General features: G+C 40.4%; 2 protein-coding genes across 2 annotated transcripts; one reads left to right on the plus strand and one right to left on the minus strand.

The window, feature by feature from the left end:
• Nucleotides 1-312: 312 nt before the first annotated feature.
• On the minus strand, nt 313-1,849 carry LOC128357823 (tubulin alpha-1B chain-like). The gene is made up of 3 exons (XM_053318209.1): nt 1,648-1,849; nt 1,408-1,556; nt 313-1,293 (listed from the first exon to the last, which is right to left on the minus strand). The coding sequence occupies exons 1-3, from the start codon at nt 1,766-1,768 to the stop codon at nt 313-315; spliced, it is 1,251 nt and encodes a 416-aa protein (XP_053174184.1). The 5' UTR covers nt 1,769-1,849.
• Nucleotides 1,850-4,387: 2,538 nt separating this feature from the next.
• On the plus strand, nt 4,388-8,290 carry agmat (agmatine ureohydrolase (agmatinase)). Its single transcript, XM_053318208.1, has 7 exons — nt 4,388-4,782; nt 5,471-5,673; nt 5,817-5,865; nt 6,368-6,563; nt 7,493-7,672; nt 7,886-7,970; nt 8,053-8,290. The coding sequence occupies exons 1-7, from the start codon at nt 4,454-4,456 to the stop codon at nt 8,124-8,126; spliced, it is 1,116 nt and encodes a 371-aa protein (XP_053174183.1). The 5' UTR covers nt 4,388-4,453; the 3' UTR covers nt 8,127-8,290.
• The last annotated feature ends 3,016 nt before the right edge of the window (nt 8,291-11,306 follow it).

Consider the following 11,306-nt stretch of genomic DNA (forward strand, 5'->3'; position numbering starts at 1 on the left):
TCATGTTACAGTAAGTTTATTTAGAACAGGATTTCACTGACATTTATGTTTGTAATGCATTCATCTGCCTGTTTAACTATCTCCTTATTGTTCTGTTTTAACTCTCCGTCTCCCTCACACTAGAGCCAACTCCACCCTCCCTGTGCTCCTTTCTCAAAGCTGCCACATCCTCTCTAGCCTTTCTGTCACAGAAGCTTTAGAACATAGCCAAACTGGTTATTAAAAGTATGTAAGTTAGGAATGTACTGGAGAACACCTTGGACACGCATTAAACAGGAGGTTATTTCCCATTTAACTAGCACCTTTATGTCCTTAATATTCTTCTCCTTCCTCCTCTCCCTCACCCTCAATAGAATCGACTCCCACCTCCTCATAATCCTTCTCTAGAGCTGCCATGTCCTCCCTGGCCTCAGAGAACTCTCCCTCCTCCATACCCTCACCCACATACCAGTGAACAAAGGCACGCTTAGCGTACATCAGGTCAAACTTGTGGTCAAGCCGAGCCCAGGCCTCTGCAATAGCAGTGGTGTTGCTCAGCATGCACACAGCCCTCTGGACCTTGGCCAGATCTCCACCAGGAACCACAGTGGGAGGCTGGTAGTTGATGCCAACCTTGAAACCAGTGGGACACCAGTCCACAAACTGGATGGAGCGCTTGGTTTTGATGGTGGCAATGGCAGCGTTCACATCTTTGGGCACCACATCACCACGGTACAGAAGGCAGCAAGCCATGTACTTGCCGTGGCGAGGGTCGCATTTCACCATCTGATTGGCTGGCTCGAAACAGGCGTTTGTGATCTCAGCCACTGAGAGCTGCTCGTGGTACGCCTTCTCAGCTGAGATGACGGGGGCGTAGGTGGCCAGAGGGAAGTGGATACGGGGATATGGCACCAAGTTGGTCTGGAACTCTGTCAGATCAACATTGAGGGCACCATCGAAACGAAGGGAAGCAGTGATGGAGGACACAATCTGACTGATCAACCTGTTCAGATTGGTGTAGGTAGGACGCTCGATATCGAGGTTCCTACGGCAGATATCGTAGATGGCCTCATTGTCTACCATGAAGGCACAGTCAGAGTGCTCCAGGGTGGTGTGGGTGGTCAGGATGGAGTTGTAGGGCTCCACCACAGCAGTGGACACCTGGGGAGCTGGGTAGATGGAGAACTCCAGCTTGGATTTCTTGCCGTAGTCGACAGACAGGCGCTCCATCAGCAGGGAGGTGAAACCAGAGCCGGTGCCACCTCCGAAGCTGTGGAACACCAGGAAACCCTGAAGGCCAGTGCACTGGTCAGCCTGAGGACAGAGAGGGAGAGATGATGATGTAATATGAGATATAGTTTAATTGATTTAGTTTTATATTCTTAAGAATAATTTAGAATAAATTCCTACTGTTCAGAATTGACCCACCAGTTTGCGGATCCTGTCCAGCACCAGGTCAATGATCTCTTTGCCGATGGTGTAGTGTCCACGGGCGTAGTTGTTGGCAGCATCCTCCTTACCAGTGATCAGCTGCTCAGGGTGGAACAGCTGGCGGTAGGTCCCAGTGCGTACCTCGTCTATAGGGACAGTGAATTGCAAATGACTTCAGCGTTCACCTAAATGTAATCAACAAGGTAACCATGGTTTCTGTGCTTAATGAGAGCTTACCGATGACAGTAGGCTCCAGATCAACAAAAACAGCCCTGGGGACGTGCTTCCCGGCGCCAGTCTCACTGAAGAAGGTGTTGAAAGAATCGTCTCCTCCTCCGATGGCTTTGTCACTGGGCATCTGTCCGTCCGGCTGGATCCCATGTTCCAGGCAATAAAGCTCCCAGCAGGCATTGCCAATCTGGACACCAGCCTGACCGACATGGATGGAGATACACTCACGCTGTGGACAGAGAAAGAAGATTTGAATTAAGGGTTTTGTTAAATCTCGATTCTTAATGAAGGAAACCTCATTTCCATAGTGATGGTTTTCATATTCAAAATGGAGGAACTGAACATGTGCATTTGACAGGGTTTTAAAGCCTTAAAAACTGTGCTTCAATTATATAAGCACATTGTGTCTACACCTTTTATTTTAAATGTGCTATAGAAATGAACTTGACTTGACATTGCATGAAAGGCTCACAGTAGTCTATTTTCTATCATAACATGTCAGTCTGACTGAGGCTCAGGCTGTCATTTATTTTACAGAAGCCCCGGCATTTTGTGCTGGTCTCTGCTGCGACACGACAGTCTACTGCGCACAATTACTGTGAGAAGAGGAGATAAATCTAGGTCAGACATGTTGCAGTGTGCTGCCTCTTTAAAAAGCCTCATTCACATTCTCAATGAGGTTGGAAGTGCCTTTGTATTGTTATTTGATTTGATTTACCGTTTATAGCAAAAATACATATTATAGGTGGCTTAGGTTTATGTATCATATCATTTATAAAGAAAATTTCATATAAAATGGCCTTAGAAAAAGGAGCAAAAAATAGATGTAATATAGCAGTCATATGCAGCATAGAGGACAGAAAATTAGGTTGACGGACTGGTTACACAGTGTGGAACCAGTGGTCATGCCATCTAAGCTGATTAAGTGGGAAGAGGATTAGGCATTTGCAGTGAAGAAATGCATCAGACTACAGACTACATACATGGAAACCTAACAGCTCTTCAATTGTCTGACAGTATAGGAATATTAAAAATCAAACAATTTATAATCATAATAGGCTACAGAATCCTTCAAGACAAGAAAGGCTTCATTAGAGATTTCTTAGAACAGCAATCTAAATGACTTTCCTCCTCCTCCTCCTCCTCCTCCTCCTCCATTCCTTGCATTTTACAATGGATTAGACTCTCCATGCAATACATTTGCAGGAAAAATGTTAGAAATAACGTTTAAAATCAGACTTACCATGATGGCTTGTCAATATTATGCAATGTAATGAGACAAGTCTTGAGGAGTGTGTCTGAGGTGTGCGGTGTCTGTAGCAGATCTGATGACGCACAACACTGTGCCTCTTGAGGCGGACAGGTGTAGTGTGCAAAAATCCTCCTCCTCCTCCTCCTCCGCTTCCCCCTCCTCCTCCTCCTACTATGTCTGTTGCAGTGAATTTTTCACACCCAAAATCACAGCCATGAGATTAAAAAAATCTCAACGTAATGGTGGGATGAAATTAAATATTGTAAAAAAGGAAAATGGAAAATACACTATATATTTAAAAAATGTTATGCATGAATGAAGAATGGGGCAAACCGTTTGTATTTTGTAAGAGAATGAATCCCACTGGCTTTCCCTCTAGTGCCACCCTGACATTGACATTTTTCTTATTTTTAGTAAACTGTGCCATGAAATGTGGAGCAGAATGTGCCAAAAAATCAATGACTTTAAATCAGAGATATTGACTTGTAATTAAGTATTTTTAGACTGTTATTGCTATTTTTAATTAAGTGAAAATTCCCAGTACTTCTTCCACCAATGCTAAATGCAAAAGTAACATGATAGGCTATTTATACACTGAAAATTGGTTGACTGTAATGCTGTAAAAAAAAGGGGCCAGTGTGAATAATTTAGTGGCATCTAGCGGAACAGACTTGGCAGAAAATGAATATAATATTCATGAGATAGATAGAGTTTTACAACTGCCTGAAAATAATAAACGTACTTTATGTTGTCTTAGAAAGAGCCCTTTATATAGGGAGCAGGTCCTCTTCCACGGAGCACGCCATGTTACACTGCCATGTTTCTACAGTAGCCTCGAATGGACAAAACAAACACTCCCACTAAAGAAGGCATTTCGTGTTTTCCACAGGGGTAGAGGACACTGAGGGGGCACAGGAGGGGTATTCAGTTTGTGGGAATCTGCAACCTCACCACTAGATGCCACTAAATCCTACACACTGATCCTTTAATGTTTTTGCATTAATATCCCATAAATAATGATGTAATTATGTTATTTATTAATGCGTTTTTAAGGGGATAATTAACGGATTGAAATAAAACAAGGTATTTTAGTGTATTATTTGCATAGTTTAAGGGCTAAATTAAGGAGTAATTAATGATATTTTAAGTGACTCTTGTTTCATAGTGGATAAATTAAAAAAAACAGCTGCCCCTCCCACCTACTCAGTTAGTGACTTTTAGGTGTCCATGCTGCCTTCACGGTCACAAGCACGTCGTAACTTTGACGATCACATACACAACCCGACAACAAAAGTAGCTCATTTATATCATATGGGGGTGATTTTATACTGAATGTAGTTTATTAAGTTAACAGAGATGATACATTCAACAAAACAACAATATAATTGTTTAATTAGACGTTAAAACCTACCGTAGGGCACTTTTGTGTTAATTCCCATACGATAACAGGTTAGTAGTGAATATTACGAGCTTACATTGAAACACTAACGCAACATTTGTCCATGTCAATAGTCTGTCCGATCAGCTTTCACACAACTCCATATTACAGCAACAGGAAATATGTCTTCAGTGCTGAGAAACCTGAGGCTAAGTCGCAGTCTTGTTCTTCCCTCTTGCAGCCGGACTGCAGTGAACTTCTTCTCTCTTCGCACGAGACAAACTTCGGCTCTGTCTCTCTGCAGCGAGTTTGACACACTTCCATGCATAAACCCCAACAGAAAGTATTCAGGGAAACGCTTCAATGTACCTCCGAGCGCCGAGTTTGTTGCGAGGGTGTCGGGGATCCCCACCATGGCCAAGCTGCCTTACCAGGAGACAGCTGACGGACTTGACGCCGCGTTTATCGGTGTCCCCATTGATACCGGAACCTCCAACCGACCTGGAGCAAGGTGCTGTGGTTTGTTTTTCTCCCTCTGCAGCTGCTGTTAACGAAAAAAGAAGTGCGGCCCTGGCCTGCAGCTGGTTAATGGGGCACAGCTTTGTAATCATTAATTCTGTCATGAGTGTATATGCCTGCAAGGGTCACTGTTAAGACTCATAGTTTTGTTACAGAAAAGCAATATTTTTCTATAATTTTAAATAATGAAGCTATATTGAAAGTTTTTCCTGTTGCATGCCCTGCGTATGATATGGCAATTCACACCTACAAGCACAAAATTAATGTTCAAAAGCATCATTTTGAGTTTTCTTTATATCATAAATATGTCTATTATTTGGATATTAAAGCTTCTGGATGCTGAATGTGTTAGCAGCATTTTAAAGTTGTCAATGACAGCTTGATATTCAGTGTATGGAGGGTTAGTTACACCCATACTGTCAAATAAGTGCAGTGGAGCAAAAAATAATATTTCTCTTAAAATGTAGTGCAGTTTAAATATTTGGTGACATACAATGGAAAATACTCTAGTGTCATACCGCAAAGGTGTGTTTAAGTACAGTTTTGGTAAATGTGCTTTGTAACCTGCCACCTCAGTTCATAATAAAAGTCTCAAATCATCCAGTTTGCCTCATAGTTTAAGATTCAAATAACTGCAATATGGAAATGAAACACCAGATATTCTCTCCACATCTCCACAGATTTGGTCCCAGGCAGATTAGAGTGGAGTCTGCTCTGCTGAGGTCCTACAACAGCGGCACCACTGCAGCACCTTATGAGTCCCTCATGGTGGCTGATATTGGGGACGTCAATGTGAACGTGTATGACCTGAAAGACACCTGCAAACGCATCAGAGAGACCTATAGAAAGGTCCTGGCTACTGGCTGTATCCCTCTGACTATGGGTGAGAGTAACACGAGATAAAAAAGACTTGTGTAATTTGTTTACCACCGAGCTCTGAATAATTATTAGCCATTTAATTGCCTGTATAAAATGTAGTGCATGTTCGATCAAAGGTCAGATGTTAAGGAATGATTCTGTCTGCAGGTGGCGATCACACTATTGCATACCCAATCCTACAAGCTGTTGCTGAGAAGTAAGTGGGCTACTGTATGTTTCATTGGCTCTTTGACGGGTTTAGACTAGTTTATCTTATTTTCAGAGTGAAGAAAAATCCAAAGAGGTTATAGGGCTGCAGCTAATGATTGTATGCATTATTGGTTAACCAAAGCTCATCACAAATTCTGAGAGCTCAAAGCAACACTTTCAAATGTTTTATTTTATCCAACCAATAGTCCCAAACCAAAAGATACTCAGTTTAAAATTATTTAAAATAGAGAAAAATAGCAAATTATCACATTTCAGAAACAGGAAAGAGTGACTACTTTGCATTTCTTGACTACTTTGCATTTCTTGCTGATAAAACAACTGAAACTATAAATCAGTTATCAAAATATTATAATACCCAAATCAAGCACCTTGGACAAAGCTCCTATTAAACCCTCATCTAACAAAACCAACCAAGACCTCTAAGTATTAACTACCTCTTAACTGTTTCAAACATAGTGTCGTTATGCCTTCTTCTATTGTGTAATCAGGCACGGCCCAGTGGGACTGATCCATGTGGATGCTCATGCTGACACCAGTGATGTGGTCTTGGGGGAGAAGATCGGCCACGGGACTCCATTCAGACGCTGTGTGGAGGAGGGGCTGCTGGACTGTAAGAGAGTGGTCCAGATTGGCCTGCGTGGTACAGGCTACTCTGCAGATTCATATGAATGGAGCCGGGCACAGGTACTCTAATATAATACTGGAGTGGATAACATAAAGCAAAGCCTCAGACAAATGGCAATATTTACTGCAAAGCTAAAGTATTAGAAAGCTGTTAATGAATCTCATGGCTGACCGCTAGTATATACATGTATATAGTACATGATCAGTGTTTGAAGTATTTAGATCTGTTACTGAAGAAAAAGTACCAAGCGATTTAAAAATACTCCATTACCAGTAAAGGTCCTGTGTGAATAATCCTATTTAAGTTGAAGTACATGAGTATTATGAGTGATGTAGTATGCAGTATTACAGTAAAAGTACATGAGTATTATGAGTGATGTAGTATGCAGTATTACAGTAAAAGTACATGAGTATTATGAGTGATGTAGTATGCAGTATTACAGTAAAAGTACTGCAGTATTATTAGTGATGTAGTATGCAGTATTACAGTAAAAGTACATGAGTATTATGAGTGATGTAGTATGCAGTATTACAGTAAAAGTACTGCAGTATTATTAGTGATGTAGTATACAGTATTACAGTAGTAGTGATATATTATTATATATGACATCATTAGATTATTAATAGTGAAGCATCAGTGTTAGAGCAGCATGTTACTGTTGTAGCTGCTGGAGGTGGAGCTAGTTTACACTACTTTATATACAGTTAGCTAGTTTAGGCCAGTGGTTCCCAATCTAGGGGTTGAGGCCCCTCCAAAAGGTCAGCAGATAAATGTGAGGGTTCTTGGGATGATTAATGGGAGAGAAAAGAAGAAAAAGAGAAGTTCTGATACACAAATCTGTTTTCTTTTTGTCTAACCTTTGATTTTTGAATATTGGGACATATGAACAATATATATAGTAAGGTCACTTTGTGCTCTTGAGTAGTAAACGGAAGCATATTGTCTCTTTTTAAGTAAAAAATAATAATTGGCTGGTATATTGTTTCAGGGCTTCCGTGTGGTCCAAGTGGAGGAGTGCTGGTTCAAATCTCTTGCACCTCTGATGGCTGAGGTCAGGGCTCAGATGGGCAGCGGTCCCGTGTACCTCAGTTTCGACATTGATGCTCTCGACCCGGGCTTTGCCCCTGGAACAGGCACACCAGAGATAGCAGGGCTAACTCCCATACAGGTAAACATGGTCTAACACACTTTGATCCGTCAGTATCTTCTGTGACTTTTATCTGTTGGCACACTGTTGTCAAATTGGCAGAGAAATCAGAGTCTTTGTGAGTGATGGCATTACAATAGGCAATGTTTATTAAAATTACTTGAGCCATATTCATTGTTTACAGTGTTCTCTACTGTATGAGCAGTTATCTTCTGTTATCTTGACCTGATTTAGGGAGTTGAGATTATTCGGGGCTGCCGAGGCCTGAGCCTTGTTGGATGTGATTTAGTGGAGGTGTCTCCAGCCTACGATACAACAGGTATTTGGCACATTTAATTTCTCATCATATTATTATTAATATTTTTTTTATAACCATTACTTATATATTTTTCCATCTACAGGAAACACTGCACTGACTGGTGCCAACCTCCTTTTTGAAATGCTGTGCGTCCTCCCAAAAGTTAAATACCTCTGATCAGTATTGAGGACTCACAACAAAGCAGAGCAGATCGTTTGTTAACAATGAATACAGATGAATAAACCAGAGAGGAAGGCAAATTCTGCAACAATTACAATTTCATGTTAAAATCATTAGCACTTTATTATAAGAAACAGGAGAATAAATGCACTATTCAAGAATACCATGCATCAACTAACAGTTGTTTTCACCATGAAAATGAAAATACCTGAAGTATTAAGTCCTAAAAAATTAAATGCTTTCTTTATCTTATACTCTTTAAAACATTTTGTCCTATACACAATTATATACATTATGTACAATGCACAGTAACAGCAAATTTATATTACTAACATTTTTTTACACTTTATATTGCAAAGACAAATTAATAAACAAGCAGGCGCAGACAAAGACCTTGTGTTTGTCATCTATATTTTTCTATATTAATCATATTGATGTAATAAAGCATCAGTCAGTTGTGGCCATTCAGAACAAGAAAACATAAAAAAAAGATCACTGTCACATTTACGTCCATATGCAGTGGAATTAGCAGCTGTACCTGTGGTGGTCACTTGTTCTGCATGAGGATGTTATAAAGTGGTTGATGGTCTGATGCAGCTTTTGGTATACAAAGACAAATCTCACAGCTTCATTTGTATTGATTGCAAGAAGTGAGAGACATTTAGCAGTCTCTAAATTGCTTTGTTCCACAGAGCCAAACTGCAATTAGTGCTTATGAGCAAAAACTCACAGCTATGAAGATAATAATGCAATTACTTTGAAAGTGACACCCAAAGGTAAATGTGAAATGCAGTGTTTTTAGTCATCCTTCTGCACTGCATAGATAATGATTATCAGAATTTATTGCAAAGAAGGCAACCAGACATTTACTCTGCAATTATCTGAGGAAGAAAGTATTCTACAAACTGCCTGAGGTGCTCATTTACTGCACCGTTATGTAAACAGTAGACTTTTCTGTTGATGACACCAAGTACAGATGGGATGTTATGAGTACTGAGGTGCTAATTGTGTGACACCAAGAGAGGATATGCTCACCTGCAGATCGACCGTTTTAACTTTTCAAGGGGCCAAGGTTTCTGAATACATTTGGATGATTTCCAACGTCTCCATCTCCAGCAACATCTTTCCAGACAGGGTTGATGTGGATGGAGTTGAAGTTCCAGTCAGAGGTGATCTTTTTCAGTTGTTTAAAGTACAATGTGTACTCGCTCTCAAAAAAGTTCCTGTGGCTCTTGCTGCTCAAAGGAAAGTTGAAGGATTGCTGCTGTGTGGTTCAATGTCATCAGTCTTACTCTAATGCACATAATTGTCATTTGTTTTCATTGGATAAGATCTAAATGGTTGGAAGAAATATCAATATTCAACATTCCTCTCATCTATACTAAAAGTCATTCCTCCAATACAGTATGTTACAGAAAAACACGTCTTCAGCACCTGAATTTGTGTCAGTGCCATCATGTTACCTGGTTACCACTCTGCAGATTGTGTATGGGTTCATCTCAGGCCAAGCATGATCTGATGCTGTCAGCAGCACTGAGGATCTCCGCTACAGCCTGCAGCAGAGACGAGACCCTGTCATACCAGTTATGAACTACTGCTATGATTCATTTAATCAGAGGAGTTTTAGACATGAAAATCACGATGCAGGTTTTTCAGCTGGCTTGAAAATCAATCTTAAAAATGCCTTTCCATCATATTGACTGACATAGTAATGCAAAAATGATGAAGTGATACCACAATATAAAACTTACTTAAACAAAAAAATGGACAGATAGATATTCAGTGCCTGTTCACCAGAGCTATAAAAGGTATAAACAACATAGAGTTCACACAGGGTCCAACAGAAAATATATACAAGATCGCTTTAAACAAAAAGTAAGAACAATTTCTTCTATTTATTGTCATAAACTGCTCTAACTAGTTTAACTACATCTAAAATATTTGATAAAATCTCCGTATTTCAGCCAATTTAACATAACCTGCCAACTTTATCTAAGTAGGATTAATCCCAATATGTGGTCATCATGCTGTCCTATGTGACTGAGGGAAAACAAGTACTGCATATTTTATCTTAGAGCAGTCCAAGTTTGTGTCTGTAGTTGTTGTTGGGGCTTGAGGAATATCAGGCACTAAAACTGAGGATATCTCCCAACTTTATGGAGGTGATAAAGTGTCTTTAGTTTTCTGTGTAGAGGCTACAGTTCCCTCTGACCTACTCAAGTTCAGATCCAGATGACTTATAAGACCCAGTGTATTCTCATATGTATGTTTATAGGTGAGTCTTGAAGAAGAGGATGTCCCATTCAGCACATCACACACTGCCCCGGAGGCCAGTGTTGGACATCTTTACAGGGAAAACTCTAATTATTCCTCATCCAGCCTGTGGAGGGGGTAGAACATCACAAACTGCAACAGCTAATACATGATAGGTACAACACATTATATACTGACACGCTCTTTAATTGCTCTCATAGGGAAACATTTGCTTTGAATTTGATTGTTGTCCCTGAGGTGAAATAGAGACGTCTGATGAGGCCAATGCAGCAGATAACTAAATGACACCATTCTCGTGTCATTTAGCAGCGACGCTCTGAGTGTGTCCAATAATACTGTGGTGTCCAGAGTGTTGGTGTTTGAATGTGTGTGTGTGTGTCTGTTTATTCTGGTGAATCATAGCTAAGTGTTTCAGATGCAAGTCAGCACCATAGATAGACTTGACTATGTCTGCCTTCCTGCTGCCACTTGTGACAAATACAGAGAGACAGCCAGTCGGGCTCCAGTTACTTTGAGACACTGGACTGCGTCATTGCTGCAAATGACTTTGTTACAGTGTTGATGATGGTGAGCTTCTCTTACTATGCCAGCAGAAATAGACCATTTAGAGCACAGACACACCTGATTATGACTGTTTATTTCCAAATTAAGCATATCTGTTAAACTCTGCAAAAGGATTCTGCAAACAAAAGCCTGACTCCTTTAACTCCCTCTGAGATCTTTAAAACCCAGAATGAGCTTGAAAATACTCCGTTTCACTTTCAAGGAGTGAGTCAGTTTCAACATCATAAGACTGTAATTTCTGAGGAGTATCAACAGTTGCAAAATTTAGGAGTTAACTGCAAAAGTGATCATGTCTTGATCACTTGGGGGAAGGTGTTAGGAAAATGTTAAGGGCCTGTG

Source organism: Scomber japonicus, chromosome 4 (assembly GCF_027409825.1).
Source record: "Scomber japonicus isolate fScoJap1 chromosome 4, fScoJap1.pri, whole genome shotgun sequence".
Taxonomy (NCBI): domain Eukaryota; kingdom Metazoa; phylum Chordata; class Actinopteri; order Scombriformes; family Scombridae; genus Scomber; species Scomber japonicus.